Consider the following 15,132-nt stretch of genomic DNA (forward strand, 5'->3'; position numbering starts at 1 on the left):
CTCTCTCTCTGTCTCTCTCGCTCTCTCTCTCTCTCTCTCTCTCTCTCTCTCTCTCTCTCTCTCTCTCTCTCTCTCTCTCTCTCTTCTCTCTCTCTCTCTCTCTCTCTCGCTCTCTCTCTCTCTGTCTCTCTCTGTCTCTCTCTCTGTCTCTCTCTCTCTCTGTCCATCCCTAACTCTGTGCAGATGGAGCCAAAGAGGTTGAAGAGAGACGTGTTGAAGCTGTTCAAGTCCTTGAAGGCGGAGGATCGGGTTTTGGTGGTGGGAACCACTCGTCGGCCCTTTGATGCCGACCTCAAATCCATCTGTAAAGTTTACACAAAGCTCATCCTCATCCCCCGACCCAACTACGGGTCCAGGCTCGGTACGGACGCTGGAAACAGAGATAAGCGAGATGTGGGAATGCTTGTGAATCAGGCTGGCCAGCCAAACTCTGTGTCTGACTTGCTTTCACTGATGGAGTTTGTGGTACAAATGCTTCGTCAGTGACCTTTTTCTCATGGTGGTAACCAGAAAAAAAATTACTTGTTTTTTTCTGGGGTTTGGACAAAGAGACAGGCAAACAAAAAAAGAAATTCACCATGAAATCCAGTTTCACATTTGTAAACCGAAACTTGAATAACTGTCGTGTGTGTGTGTGTGTGATATGATCTATGTGAGCATGTTTTTTCTGGTCAAGCCACCTTTACAATAAATGTGAATAAAAGTGACTGTAAAGGTCACCAGTTTTGGTTTAGCAATGTGACATTTGAAGGCGGCTATAACTTCACTTGCGTGCCTCAAATTAAAATATGCATCTGGTGTCTGCCTGTGTCCATAATACATGAGGAAAGATTGTTTTAGATAAATGTGGGACTGGATGCCAACAATCCAAATGTGAGACAAGCAGTGAGATCTTGCAGGACATAATTATGAAGTTTCAATCATTATAGCTCAGCAACAAAAACACAAGTGTAGACTTTAAAATAATGTGTTAATGTGGAACAATATTTACTTTATTGAAAAATGTTTCAAAAGTGACAATATATCTGAATGTAGTAGTCAAAGCCAATGTGCATTTATTGTCTTTATTTGTTTTTGTGTTTTTGTTTCATAATTTTATGTCCTTGGTTTTCCAGTCCTATGGAGGGAGCTGTTGCGTGGGGGCGGTGCTGAGCTGAGCTTCAGCCTTGACCTGAGCTCGCTGGCCAAGGTGACGGACGGCTACACGCCGGGACACATCCGGCAGGCCGCCAGCGCCGTGCTGAGCCCCCGCAGGCTGAGCCGGCTCAGCGCGGCGCCCCTGACCGCCTCCGAGTTCATCCCTGCTCTCGCCAGACTGGACCCTGTCTTCAGAGAGGAAGAGGAGGCCTTTAAGGTCAGAGGGCACACTTTAGTACTCAAGTGTGTTGCTTTAGTTTTTAATCTTGCAAATGGTTGGATCGGCATATTTTGGAAATGAAATGGAAAGGTGGTTTCTGGCCGGAAGTGTTGTTACCTCATCAGTTTCAGCCTGGCCAGCGGGTGGAGGCTCTTGGTGTCGTGTTGGATTGGAAAGAGACTCCACATGCAGGTGGCTGGCTGTGTTTGCGTAGGTCGTACATATGTGATGCTGGTTTCAGCATTTATTATGACAGGAGAGGAGAGAGAGACCATAGCTATAAAGAAACAGCGAGAGAGGAAAATCTATAAGACAAAGATTAACTGTAGTCTTGACTTTTGACCTCTACATAGCATTAGCATTTCTTAGTTGCGTGTTATTTAAAACGATATGGGAGCATTAGTCCAAACTGTTTGTTTTTTGAAGGTGTGTTTGTTGCCGGTCCCCTTTCCTGGTGAATTGTTGGAGTGAAGTTTGAGGACCAACAAGGTCTGACAGATTTATGTTGGAGGCAGAAATTGGGCCCTGGGTTCGAACCCCGGGGTTGTCCAACCTTTGGGGTCATCCCAGGTCGTCCTCTGTGTGGAGTGTGCATCTTCTCCCTGTGTCTGTGGCGGGTTTTCTCCGGGTGCTCCGGTTTCCCCCACCATCAAAAAGACATGCATGTTAGGGTTAATACTCCTGTCTGTGCCCCTGAGCAAGGCATGGCAAGACGAACTGGAGTTGGCCCCCACGGGGGACCAACAGCTAGGATGGGGTAAATGCAGAGGAAGAATGTCCCCACAGGGATCAATAAAGTAGTAACAACAAAAGAAATAGAGAATCTCTCCTCTTACCTGGCTCACATGTGGCTGTGTGGGGTGTTAGTGGGTTTGCTGTTCTGCTGGGAGATGTGTGAGTTGAGACACGGACAGAACGCAGGCCAGACAGCATCGACCCGGCTTAAACCGATAAGTGGAGACCCAATTAAATTAGGCTGGACTGAGGTGATAGTGAAACTGCTGTTGGGGCTTTTGGGTTTTAAAGCGTTACTGAACTTGTTCTATTTGAAGTCTGTCTGTGTCCTCTGACGTGTATAAAGGCTACAAAGGGGTGTAGATGTGGAGGCCACGTGGGTCGCCTACGTCACATGGGTCTCGCCATCTTTGGTATCACCATATAACGAAGGCAGTTGGCATGCGGTTGTTGGTAATGTGGATGGATATAAGAAAACGTGTGGGTGGTTGTGAGATGTAAGATCAACAATGTCAGAGAAGGTGCACCACCCTTTTGGTAGAACCATATTGTTGGCCACCAGAGGGCGCTACAACCCTAAAATTGCTTGTGTATGAAACTCCAGCAGTGTCTCAAGTGGTCTGTCTGTGTGTATTTAAAGATGTGGTACAGCAAGACACCACTGGGGAAAAAGAGGGTCCGGGCAGCCAAGACCACCGGGGAAGGGCCCGAGAAGGGAACAGCAGAGAGGAGCCGAGGACAGAAGAACAGCAAAGAGGAGAAAAGCAGGATGAAAAAAAACACAAAGAAAGAAAAGAAGAAAAAGTGACAGTCAGCTGGAAGGTGATGCAGGTGTGCAGAAAGCCTCTCTGACAACCAGAAACTCATGTTTGGATGTTTGGTTTGAGTTCTCTTTTTTTTTTGGACCCCCCCCCCCCCTTTTTCTCCCCAATTGTACTTGGCCAATTACCCCACTCTTTTGAGCCATCCTGGCCACTGCTCCGCCCCCTCAGCTGATCCGGGGAGGGCTGCAGACTACCACATGCCTCCTCCCATACATGTGGAGTCACCAGCCGCTTCTTTTCACCTGACGGTGAGGAGTTTCACCAGGGGGATGTAGCGCGTGAGAGGATCATGCTATTCCCCCTGCCCCCCCCCCCCGAACAGGCGCCCCGGCTGACCAGAGGACCATTAGTGCAGCAACCAGGACAAATACCCACATCCGGCTTCCACCCGCAGACTCGGCCAATTGTGTCTGTAGGGATGCCCGACCAAGCTGGAGGCAATATGGGGATTCGAACTGGGGTCCCTGTGTTGGTAGGCAACAGAATAGACCACCACACCACCCAGATGCCCCTGCTTCGAGTTCTCATTCAAGCAGAGGAGCTCATATGTCTGAATGTCACAGAAACTGTCTTTTACTGATTGTAAGGTTTGTTGGAACGTATTTAGAGATGTGTTTCCTCTGCATGCATGTGTTTTGTTGTATATCCTTGTGTGTGTGTGTGTGTGTGTGTGTGTGTGTGTGTGTGTGTGTGTGTGTGTGTGTGTATGCACATCATGGAGGTCAAGTCAAGTCAAGTCAAGTTGCATTCTCAGTGTAATACTCCCAGCCCAGCCCTCATCAGCTTTTCAGCCTCAGGGCTCCCCCAGTCCTGACAGACACACACCATCATCACACGTCTGTGGAGTCACGGGGCCGTGCAGACGATAGGAAGAGCACGTTCACGATGAATAAACACACGAGAACAAATAAATTAATGAAGTGATGACTTGTTCCTACTCTCGCTCATGCACACTCAAATGCACACACATACACACACTTTCCTCCTTGGCAGCTTTGGCTCAGTTGTAGTTGTGTTGTGTATCTTCTGTGCCAAGGAGCTGCTAATTAGCCTGTGTAATTTTCAATGTTGCCAATTACAGCCAGAGGGGCTGTGCTCGGCACCTTTTCCCAGGTCTCTGTGTGTGTGTGTGTGTGTGTGTGTGTGTGTGTGTGTGTGTATTTACACTTGATGCTAATGAGTGAGTCTGCCCTGCCAAGCGACTGACCCACTTCTCAGAGGTGTCCCTAAGGATCTCCCACCAAGACACACACACACACACACACACCTCTCAGACTATCCCAGTGTCAGCTAATGAGAAAGTCATTGTCCAGCTGACCTGAACATCACACAAACACACTTGTGTGTTTAATGTGGGTTTGAACTGTCCTCTCGTAGCGCTGCAATTTGTGTCCCCTTCATTTGTTGTCACTCTGTGATCTCCTCTTTGCCCTTTCTTCTCCTGCATCTCCCCGCTCATCTCTTGCCAGGTGGGCCCACGGAGCGTAACAAACGCTTTCACCTTTGTTCTGCTCCTTGCAGCTCCGGCCTGACGTCTAATTGAATTATTCATAAGTGCGCGGCCAAGAAAAGGCCCCGGAGCGGAGCGTGGTGCGAAGACGATGCGGTTTATTTACTCCAGTTGTGGTCCCGGTGGGAATCCATTTGATGTGGAGCCGGCGAGGTGAGCGGCACGCAGTTATCCAGAATAACATGCTGCTGATGTGTTAAATGCACAGATAATTAGGCATGCGGACACAGCCGTGTCACTGATGTGTTCACAGCTGTCTGGACGGATGTGGGCTAAATGGCTGTTTGTGCTCCATTTTTCTATTCTGTCTTGTGTATTGTACATGTAACCGTGTTTCAGTGGTGTTGATGTGCATTTGAAAATAGTGTTGCTGTTGGCCCTTCAGCTAGTATGAGGGCAGAGATAGGATGTAAAGTATAGGAAAATAGATTATGTGTGTCTGTGTGTGTGTGTGTGAGAGAGAGAGAGAGCGGGGGCGGGGGGGGGTCCAGCTGACGGATGTGTGTCGCTCTTCCTAATCAGGATTCCATCCACCCATCCATCATTATCCCAACCATTCTCAGGGTCATGGGATGCTGCAGCCTATCCCAGCAGTCATTGGGTGGCAGGTGGGGAGACACCCTAGACAGGCCACCAGGCCATCACAGGGCCGAGCCTTGCTTGCTGGTTGTCCATCGTATCCAATGATGACCATCTTCTCCTACTTGTGAGTCCTTTGGTGGCTGAATAGTCCAATCCTGGATGCACAGTTGCGGTTGCAGACCGGGCATGTAACAGTAGTGTTGGGGGGGGGGTGTTGGGGGGGGGGCGTTGGTAGCTTTGTGAGCATGCTTCTTCACATGCTTTGCTACACTTTGCTTTGTGTGAGGGCGGACACACACACACACTTTAGTATGGCCGATTCACCTGACCTACATGTCTTTGGACTGTGGGAGGAAACCAGAGCACCCGGAGGAAACCCACACAGATACAGGGAAAACATGCAAACTCCACACAGAGGACAACCCGGGATGACCCCCAAGGTTGGACTACCCCGGGGCTCGAACCTTCTTGCTGTGAGGCGACCGTGCTAACCACTGCGCCACTGTGCCGCCCCTAATCAGGATTCCTGTGAATATAATTGTTGCAAAAGAAACAAACAAGTGTCTCTGCATCTCTTGTGGAATTTGTGCCCCTCGTTTTGTGGTGCTTCCCTCTGGGGCCGCCACAGTATCCTGTGATTTGCTGCATCTGCTTATGCTGATGTGAGAGCATCTCAGCTGGAGGAGGAGTATTAAGTTACACATCCCCTCAGAGCTCTCAGTCCTAAATGTGAGATGAAGCGGGTGGTCTACTGGGGAGGGGGGTTACAAAGCAGTTGTCCCAGAGGGATTTCCTCCTACACACACAGAAGCACTGCAGGGCTCTGTGCAAGTATATATTTTAATGGAGGCTGGTTATTTATTTCCCGTTTTCAAACCTGGGTCAGATAGTAAAGCAGTGTTTTGGCATGTTTTGTTCAAAACTCTGTAGCGTAATAGGTGTGTATGTGTGTGTGTGTGTGTGTGTGTGTGTGTGTGTGTGTGTGTGTGTGTGTGTGTGTGTGTGTGTGTGTGTGTGTGTGTCATCACCAAAGGTGCGTTAGCTGTGCTATGTGCAGGGGTTGTGGTGATATGTTGGAGCACTGACAAAAGGCAACAAGCTTACGTGTGCTGACAAAGCAAAGGAAAGCCTGAAAATGTTTATATGGGTGTTTCCACATGTCGACCACAAAGCAGAGGAGCAGTAGATAGGAAGTAGTAAAGCCGGGGTGTGTGCTCTGACAGTGGCGTGTGTAATTTGGATAGGGAGAACTGCTGTTGTGACGGGTGGGATGTGGTAATTTGACATCCTGACTGGAAGCATAGCAAATGATAGGCTGTGAAATACATGACGATGTCTGAGGTGGGATGTATAGTGAGGCCAAAAAACACTGAAAATGTCAAATTTCTCTGATCGTCATCAAATTGTCTACACCGATAGAGGGGGCTTAGATGAAGACATGAGCTCAGTTTGGTGGTCTAAAGTTTCTCCATCTCCAGTTTGAGGCTTGAAATTTGTGGAGTTTTTGAAGATAAATCCTGCTGTTCTGTCTTAATCTATCCCTCCCTACTTGTACAACAAATTTGATGAAAATCTGGTCAAGTTCAAATTTTGAGTCAAAAAAACACAAATGAGTACGGTATACGCCTTTCTGTTTTTTTGGCTGCAAATGTCAGATTTCTTAGAGCTTCACCAAATTGTCTACACCAGTAGAGGGTGCCTAGATTAGGACAGGAGATAAGTTTGGTGGTCTAAAGTTTCTCCATTGCTGAGATATGACCTGTGAAATCATATTGTACTCGATTCATTCAGCTCTATCTACGTGACAGCAGAGTGTAGTGTTGCCTCTACGCCACAGGAGGGCGACATGGGACAAGGGTTGTGAAGTTTGAAATTTGCAAAGTTTGAAGATGAATCCTGCTGTTCTGTGTTAATCTATCTCCCCCTACTTGTACAGCAAATTTTGGACAGGAAAGACCGAATTTTAGCTATGTTACGTAAGCGAAAAAAGGCCGTCTTGGTGATTCCTTTAATGTGCTTATCAAAGGAAACGCTGCGATCAAACATTGTTCGGTTTCCCATGCGGTTTTATTGCCAGTTGACTGCGTTCTTTCGCGGAAGCTCGTCCTTTGGCGCCATCTGCTGGCGGCTAATAATTCACAGCAACACGTTCGCGAAGCTGTCCTTGTGTAATGGCGTCATCAGTAGGCGCCCGCTTTAGTTTTAACGGAAAACGCATCCTGGTTTTCTCTGCGTTGTCCAGTTTCTTCAACTTTAAGCCGGTCTTCGAAGGCGTTGTTGGTATGTAATGTAAATTTTAAAGTTTATTTCTGTTAGCGAAGAGTATTCGGGGTGTATGTGAACTTAATCTTTATTTAACACGAACGATTTGTAAAGAAAGAGTTGACTTGCATTTTTGGTTAACCAGTTTAATGTCTACCTGAATGGATAACGTCTTTAACTGGATAGAATCTATTCCTATAGTTGTCTGTCTCGTCTATAATTCCCAAACAAAGAAGCATATTTCAGGATCACGGATGTCACATATCCTTCAAGTCATTTTTAAAAATGTGCTTCATCTGAAACGACAATACTTGTGTATATTGTAGAAGTTAGATACGGACCCTATTTTCTTTCCTGCCAGTCAAATAGTTTGTGGCTGTGTGTGGCTTCATTGTATGGCGTGCTTATGTCCCAGTTTTACCCTACTCCATCTGGCTTCAGTAAAGAGCCCTGGAGATCTAGAGATCTGGAGCACTGTTGTCAGCATGGTCATTTTGGAGAGGAGTTGAATCTGACTGTGGACTAGAGGACGGGACAGTAAAACAACATCCTCTGGCAGGCAAAAAGGTCATGATTCATTCCTAAACATATTTCAATGCTTATATGATAAAAAATTGCCCAATAGAACAATTCCACCAGTAAACAGAAATATAAAGATAGTCCATGGATCACATGGACTACGTAACGCTTGTCATATAAAAAAAGCTCTCTAAAGAATTCATAAAGCGCAGAAACATTGAAGCAGAAATTGAATACCAAAAAAAAGCTAACATGAGGATATGCAAGAAGGAATACTATGATAAAGAGTTAGAGACCAATTAAAACATGTGGAATGTGTTGAACAGTATTATTAGAAACGGAGCTAGAAGACCAGGTACCCTCAGGTCGCAGAGCGGGATTTGAACCGGCAGCCACACAGTGACAGACACATTGAGTGGCTGCACAGTTGGACATGTTCTCCAAGAGCTTTTGAGTTTTTCCTTTAGATGTTGGTAGGATGGTAAATGCTGGTCTAGAACCCATAACCTTGTCAGTGTTGCAGCAGAGCACTGACCTTTGAACCACTGAGTCATACTTGTTTCTCAATACTCCATGGAGTATTTCCGTATTTCTATTGGATTTTTGATTTCAAAGCTTAGGAGAAAGTGATGGACTGGTTTTGAACCATTTGCAACATCTCTATTGAACATTAAACATTTGGTAGAAAGACAAATGCTGGTCTAGAACTCAAACTCTTGTTTATGTTGCAGCAGAGCACTGGCCACTGAACCTGAACCACCAAGTCTTACTTGCTTGTTGCCATGGAGTATTTCAGTATTTCTATTGGATGTTTGATTTCCAAGCTTAGCAGAAAATAATGGGCTGGTTTTGAACCATTTGCAACATCTCTGAGGAGCCTTAACCAGTTAACTGCTAAGTCTTCTAACTTCCTCCACCAATAATTCAGTTTTTCAATATTTAATTTCACTTACAATCAATCTCCATTCTGACACAGGTTTTTTTTTCTCTTCTATGTATGGATGTTGTGTTGTTCAAGTGAGCTGCTGATGCTGTTGCCTCAGTCAAGTGCAATTGGGGAGAAAAATAAAAAGGGGGGGGGGTCCAAAAAAACAAAAAAAAGACATTAGACTTCTGAAATTACTCCATGGCCCTTGCATATTCTTCTCAAAATGGCTGATACAAAGTGTCGGAGAGAAGGGTGGGGTTCATTTAAACCGATATGACCCCAGTGTGTCAATCTTGCCAGTATATCTTGTTAGGGTTGACCAAAGGTAGACCTTGAAAGACTGGTGGTTTAACCGGGGGTCACCTGGCAAGTTTGAGCACATCCCAGGAACATGTGTGGTTCAAAAATGTATGAAAAAGAAAGAGATATAGATGGTGAGAGAGAGAGAGAGAGAGAGAGAGTGTGTGTGTGTATTTCACCTGTACGTGTTTATTTAAACCCTTACCAGTGTGTTTATTGCTTTTTCAGTGTGTGTGTGTGTGTGTGTGTGTTATTGTTTTAATGTGTGTGTTTTGTATACAGCAAATTTGGTGAAAATCTGATCAAGTCTGAATTGTCAGCCAAAAAAAAAAACACAAAGGGGACAAGACTTGTGAAGCTTGAAATTTGTGAAGCTAAATTCTGCTCTTCTGTCTTAATCTATCTACCCAAAGGGGACAAGACTTGTGAAGCTTGAAATTTGTGAAGCTAAATTCTGCTCCTCTGTCTTAATCTATCTACCCCTACTTGTACAGCAAATTTGGACAGAAAAGACCAAATTTTAGCTGTGTTACGTAAGAGAAAAAAGGCAGTGTTGGTGATTTCTTTAATGTGTTTATCAAAGGAAAGGTTGGGATCAAATGTAACACCAAGATTTTTGGCTGCCACACTTTGTGAAATCACAGAGTTGTCGATTGTTATCGTTACTTGATCAAATTGGTGTCTGTGTCTAGCAGGGCCAATGACCAGCATCTCAGTTTTATCCGAATTTAAAAGCAGAACATTTAGTGAGATCCAATTTTTCACAGTAACCAAGCAGGCCTCTAAATTATTAATTATTAGTATGATCATCAGGCCTTGGAGGCACATGTCATCAGCATAGCCATGGAAATTTCTTCTATGACTGCATATAATTTGGCCAAGAGGCAAAATATAAAGAGAGAAAAGTAGAGGGCCAAGAACTGAGCCCTGATGTATGCCATGTTTAACATCAGAGAATTTTGATGTCAGATTTCTCTGATCTTCACCAAATTGTCTGCACTGGTAGAGGGCGCCTAGATTAAGACAGGAGATCAGTTTGGTGGTGTAAAGTTTCTCCATTGCTGACGTATGACCTGTCAAGATTTAAAGATTTACTTTATTGTCATTTCATTATGTACATCAAAAAACGAATTGCCATTTATCCCAGCCCACAGCAGTGCAACAGAAAAGATCAAAAATATATATTTAAAAATTCCCTAAAAACGATACCATTAAAAACATAAAAGCAGTGAGAACAAAACAAAAAAAGCACAAACCGTTAACACACTCTATTCTGTCAAATCATATTATTCTCCATTCACTCAGGTGAATGTTCTGGTGCAAAATGGCTGCCGTGCATCACCCAGCTGCGTGCCACACATTGGTGGTGGTTGAAGTGAGTTACCCCTTTCAATGTGAAGAAGCACTTTGGTTGTGTAGAAAAGCGCTATATAAAGATAATAATAATATATATTTTTTATTGTTATTATTATCTGTGTATATTTAAGTAGTATTGCCTCTAGGCCACATGAGTACAACATGGGATCAAAGTTTGAAGCTTGAAATTTGTGAAGTTTGTGAAGATAAATCCTGTTATTCTGTCGTAATCTATCTCCTCCTACTTGTACAGCAAATTTGGCAAAAATCTGATCAAGTCCAAAAAACACTGAAAATGTCAAATTTCTCCAAACTTCACCAAATTGTCTAAAAAAAACTAAAACTGCTTGTAATTTTGGGAGTAAAGTGGTAGGTGGCTCCATACAGGCTAAACAATGCCATAGTGCTGATGCTACAATATTATTGATAACTAGAGCTCTTCCTCCAAAAGACATGAGAAAGCAGCCATTTCCACTTGTTTAACCTTCCCTTCATCTTCTCTAACATGCCCTCCTAGCTTCTCTTAATCATCTCTTCATTACCAACACCGAGATATATGATAGTCTTTTTCCCATCCCAAATCCCTTGGTAAACCTGCTTTATGACAGCGTTTGGCACTGTTTTCAAAAAGTGTAATAAAAGGTTCAGTAAAATTAGCCTCTGTTCTTTTGTTCTGGGGGCTGGGAGGGGGGAACAGAGACACCCTCCCCTTTACTGTGGTCAGTGTTGATTCAGTAACTGACAACGGAGAGGGGGTCAAACCCACTACCTCTGCCAGTGCTTCATTTTTTCTCCAGTTAATTTTGCAGCAGAAAAAAGACCAAAGTCAAAGACAATTTTGTCAACAATATTAATTTCAGATTGATTTATAATCAGGACCATGACATAATCAGCATAAGCAGATAAAACATCAGTAGTATTTTAACTTGGTAAAACCAAACCATCAATACAGGAACTCATTTTGTGTAACAAGGTTCATTAATATTGCATAGAACATTCCAGACAGAGAGCAGCCATGTCTGACACCTCTGTGTACTGTGAAGGTAACACTCAGTCCCCCATTTGTATTCAGTATACTCTGAATGTCTCGGAACAAAACCTTGATCATAGCGATGAGACGCGGGCTGAGACCAAACCGCTCCAAAATCTTCCAGAGAGAAAGGTGCTCAACCCTGTCAAATACTTTTTCTTGGTCTAATGAGATGAGACCAATGTCTGTGCCTAAAGAACTGGAGACATCCAAAACATCCCTGATTAAAGACACGTTGACACAGGCACACAGTAAGTGATCCAGGTGAATTGCTTCATCCATCACATCTTTCAACTGGTTAGCCAGAGCCTTGGACAGATTTTATAATCTGAACAGAGGAGGGAGACTGGCTGCCAGTTTTTAATGTCCTAAAGGTCTCCTTTCTCTGGCAGCAGAGTAATGACTGCAGAGTCTGATTTTCAAATCTTTCATTGAAAACGGTCTCAACTAAGTTCATTACAGAAGGTCTTACAAAACTCCATAGGAAGACTGTCAATGCCCAAGGCTTTTCCTACGTCTATCCCCTGCAAGGCTGTATACAGTTCCTCTAAAACCAGTGGCTCCTCGAGCTCAGGATAGTTATTTCTGTAGACTGTGGGCAAACCGTAACAGAAACACTCAAAAAGCCGTTTATTCTCCACATACTCTGTTTTGTACAGCTCACAGTAGAACTGCACTGCCCGTCTTCGGATTCCATGAAGTTCTGCGAGTTCTTTTCTATCAGCTGACTTTAAGGTGAGGATGTACGTGCTCTGTCCATTCTTCTTCTCCAATCCAAAGAAAAACTTGGATGAAGCGTCCATCTGGTTGATGCTCCGGAAACGTGAGTGAACCAGTGCTCCCTGAGCTTTAGTGCCTATATGTCCGCTAACAAAGTTCTTTTGGATTTGAGAGCTTCAATATGCCCTTGATTTCCTGTGGATTCAATTAAATGTTGGAGTTCCACTAGCTCAATCTCTAGAGCACTCAATGATCTAGTTATGTTTTGCATGACATTCATAGTGTATTGCTGACAGAGCTGCTTGATTTTAACCTTCCCACAGTCCCACCACTGTGTCAAAGAAGCAAAACTGTTCTTTTCAGATCTATAAATTCTCCAGAAAAAACTAAAGCGTTGCAGACTACTTAAGAGTCCATCCATTATCCAAACCATTTATCCTACTCAGGATTGTGGGGATGCTGGAGCATATCCCAGCAGTCATTGGGCAGCAAGCGGGGAGACACCCTGGACAGGCTGCCAGACCATCACAGGGCCAACACACACACATTCACACCTAGGGACAATTTTTTTTTAATACGGCCGATTCACTAGACCTACATGTCTTTGGACTGTGGGAGGAAACCGGAGCACCCAGAGGAAACCCACACAGACACGGGGAGAACATGCAAACTCCACACGGGATGACCCGAGACAATCCCCAAGGGTTGGACTACCCTGGGGCTCAAACCCAGGACTTTCTTGCTGTGCAGCAACCGCACTACCCACTGTGACATACTACTATTAAAGAGTAATCACTGAAATGTACAGGTAAAATGCTACATATCTAATAAACACTAAAATGGCATTTGAAACAACAAAACCTATCTAGTCTAGCCAGGGAAATAAAACATTTTCTTGTATGAGCCCAAGTCTACTGTGTGTCTTCACTGTGCAACCTTCTCTAGACATCGATTAAGTTGTCTGTTTTTATGACATTAATTGCTCTTTGAGAGGCAGCATGAGGTTCAACACGATTCCTGTCTAAATAATCATTTTGAGTAAAATTAAAATCACCTAAAAAAAAGAAGATCTGAGCTACAACTAGACAGTGTCAAAGTATTTATAAAGTGGACTTTATTTGAGCCGACATTTGGAACATACACATTGATAAAAGTGAGTGTGAAACACTCAATACTTGGCTCTGCCCACCATCAGTTTTCCCTTTATCATTTCTTTAAGTTCATTAGAAATTGGCAGGAACTTTTTGGAGAAGGTAACGGCTACTCCTCCACTCACTGAGGTTAAAGAGCTTAAAATGACTTCCCTGTCCCACTCTGACCTCCAGTCAGTTTCACTGGACCTGTCACTGTGTTTCCTGGACAAACATCAATCACATCAACACTTTTCAGTTTCATCAGCTCGTATAGCTGTATCCTTTTCCTGATGTTTCTAGCTCCATTTAAATTCAACGAAGCGATTTTAAAACCATTCATTGAAAAAAAATTGAATAATAAGTAGACACCAGATAGCACATATGGACTGACAAAAAGAAAACCTTTAGCTTGATTTGTCTCCAATCAGCTCTTGCCTGACCTTCATCACTATTTTCTTTACTCTGTAAATTTCCTGCTCAGTAAAACCACCTTCTCCTTTAGTCTTCATTTTTGATCTGACCGAGTTAAGAAAAGTTGTTTTATCAGTAAAGTAAATTTCCACTTTCACTTCTTTGGTGCTGTTTTTTGCAGGAACCGTTATATTTTCTCAACCACATAAGTTTGATCACTCACACTGTATCAAAAGCACAGTTTCTACCACCTGGCTCACCTGGTAGAGCATGTACCACATAAGGCTGAGTCCTTACTGCAGTGGCCTGGGTTTGAATCTGGCCCGGGCCCTTTGCTGCATGTCATCCCCGCTCTCTCCCCCCTGACTTTCCTGTTTCTCTTGACTGTCGCTATGGAATAAAGGTGGAAAATGGCCACACAAAAAAATCTTCTCCACTGTTTTCTCCTTATGTGTTTCTGTTTTTCTTTGCGTAATGTCAACTTCTTTGGTGCTGAACCACTGGTGGTGATATCAGATTTTCTTTTCTGATGAGTGACAGTCACAGACTGCTCTCTTCATCTACCATATCTACAGTTAGGTCCATAAGTATTTGGACAGTGACACAATATTTGTAATTTTGCCCCTGTATACCACCACAGTGGATTTGAAATTAAGTAACCAATAAGTGATTGATGTGTGGAATTTCAGCTTTAATTTCAGGGGTTGGACAAAAATATTGCATTAACCGTTCAGGAGTTACAGTCAGTTTTATATATGGTCACCCCATTTTCAGAGGATCAAAAGTAATTGGACACTTGACTAACAAGTGGTTTCATGGGCAAGTAAGACCTTTTCCATCGTTAGTCCATGACAAGCATATAAAAGGTACACGTATTTGCATTTGGTAGCTGTTCATCGGAACTCTCAACATGAAGTCCATAGAGGTGTCAATACAAGTGATGGAGGCCATCATTAGGCTGAAAAAGCAATGGAGCTCTATCAGATGGATAGTAAACACTTCAGGAGTGGCCATATCAACATTTTGGTACATTTTGGTACATTCTTAAAAAGAAAGAATGCACTGGCAAGCTCAGCAACACCAAAAGGCTTGGAAGACCACAGAACACAGCTACAGTGGATGATCGCAGAATTATTTCCCTAGTGAAGACCAACACATTCACAACATCTAGTGAAGTCAAAAACACTCTTGAGAGGTAGGGGTATGTATCATTGTCCAAGTCTACAATCAAGAGACGCCTGCATGAAAATAAATACAGAGGGTTTATGACAAGATGAAAACCACTGGTGTCACTTAAGAACAGGAAGGCCAGATGAGACTGTTTAAAAACATCTAAAAGCCTACCCGGTTCTGGAACAAGGTTCTTTGGACAGATGAAGCAGTGATTAACTTGTACCAGAAGGATGGGAAGAGGAAAAGTGTGGAGAACAAAAGGAAAAGCCCATGATTCTCAGCATACCAAATC

General features: G+C 43.8%; 1 protein-coding gene across 1 annotated transcript in view; it reads left to right on the top strand.

Moving 5' to 3' along the window:
• iqca1 (IQ motif containing with AAA domain 1) overlaps window positions 1-3,823 on the top strand; it is a gene marked incomplete at its 5' end in the record, with an annotated part of 75,804 nt that extends 71,981 nt beyond the window's left edge. The window contains 3 exons of the mRNA XM_056301583.1: window positions 184-361; window positions 1,116-1,354; window positions 2,733-3,823. Coding sequence (XP_056157558.1) covers window positions 184-361; window positions 1,116-1,354; window positions 2,733-2,900 — 585 coding nt within the window. The remainder of the gene's footprint in view (window positions 1-183; window positions 362-1,115; window positions 1,355-2,732) is intronic.
• Between the last annotated feature and the right edge of the window lie 11,309 nt (window positions 3,824-15,132).

This window comes from Lampris incognitus, chromosome 21, assembly GCF_029633865.1.
Source record: "Lampris incognitus isolate fLamInc1 chromosome 21, fLamInc1.hap2, whole genome shotgun sequence".
NCBI lineage: Eukaryota > Metazoa > Chordata > Actinopteri > Lampriformes > Lampridae > Lampris > Lampris incognitus.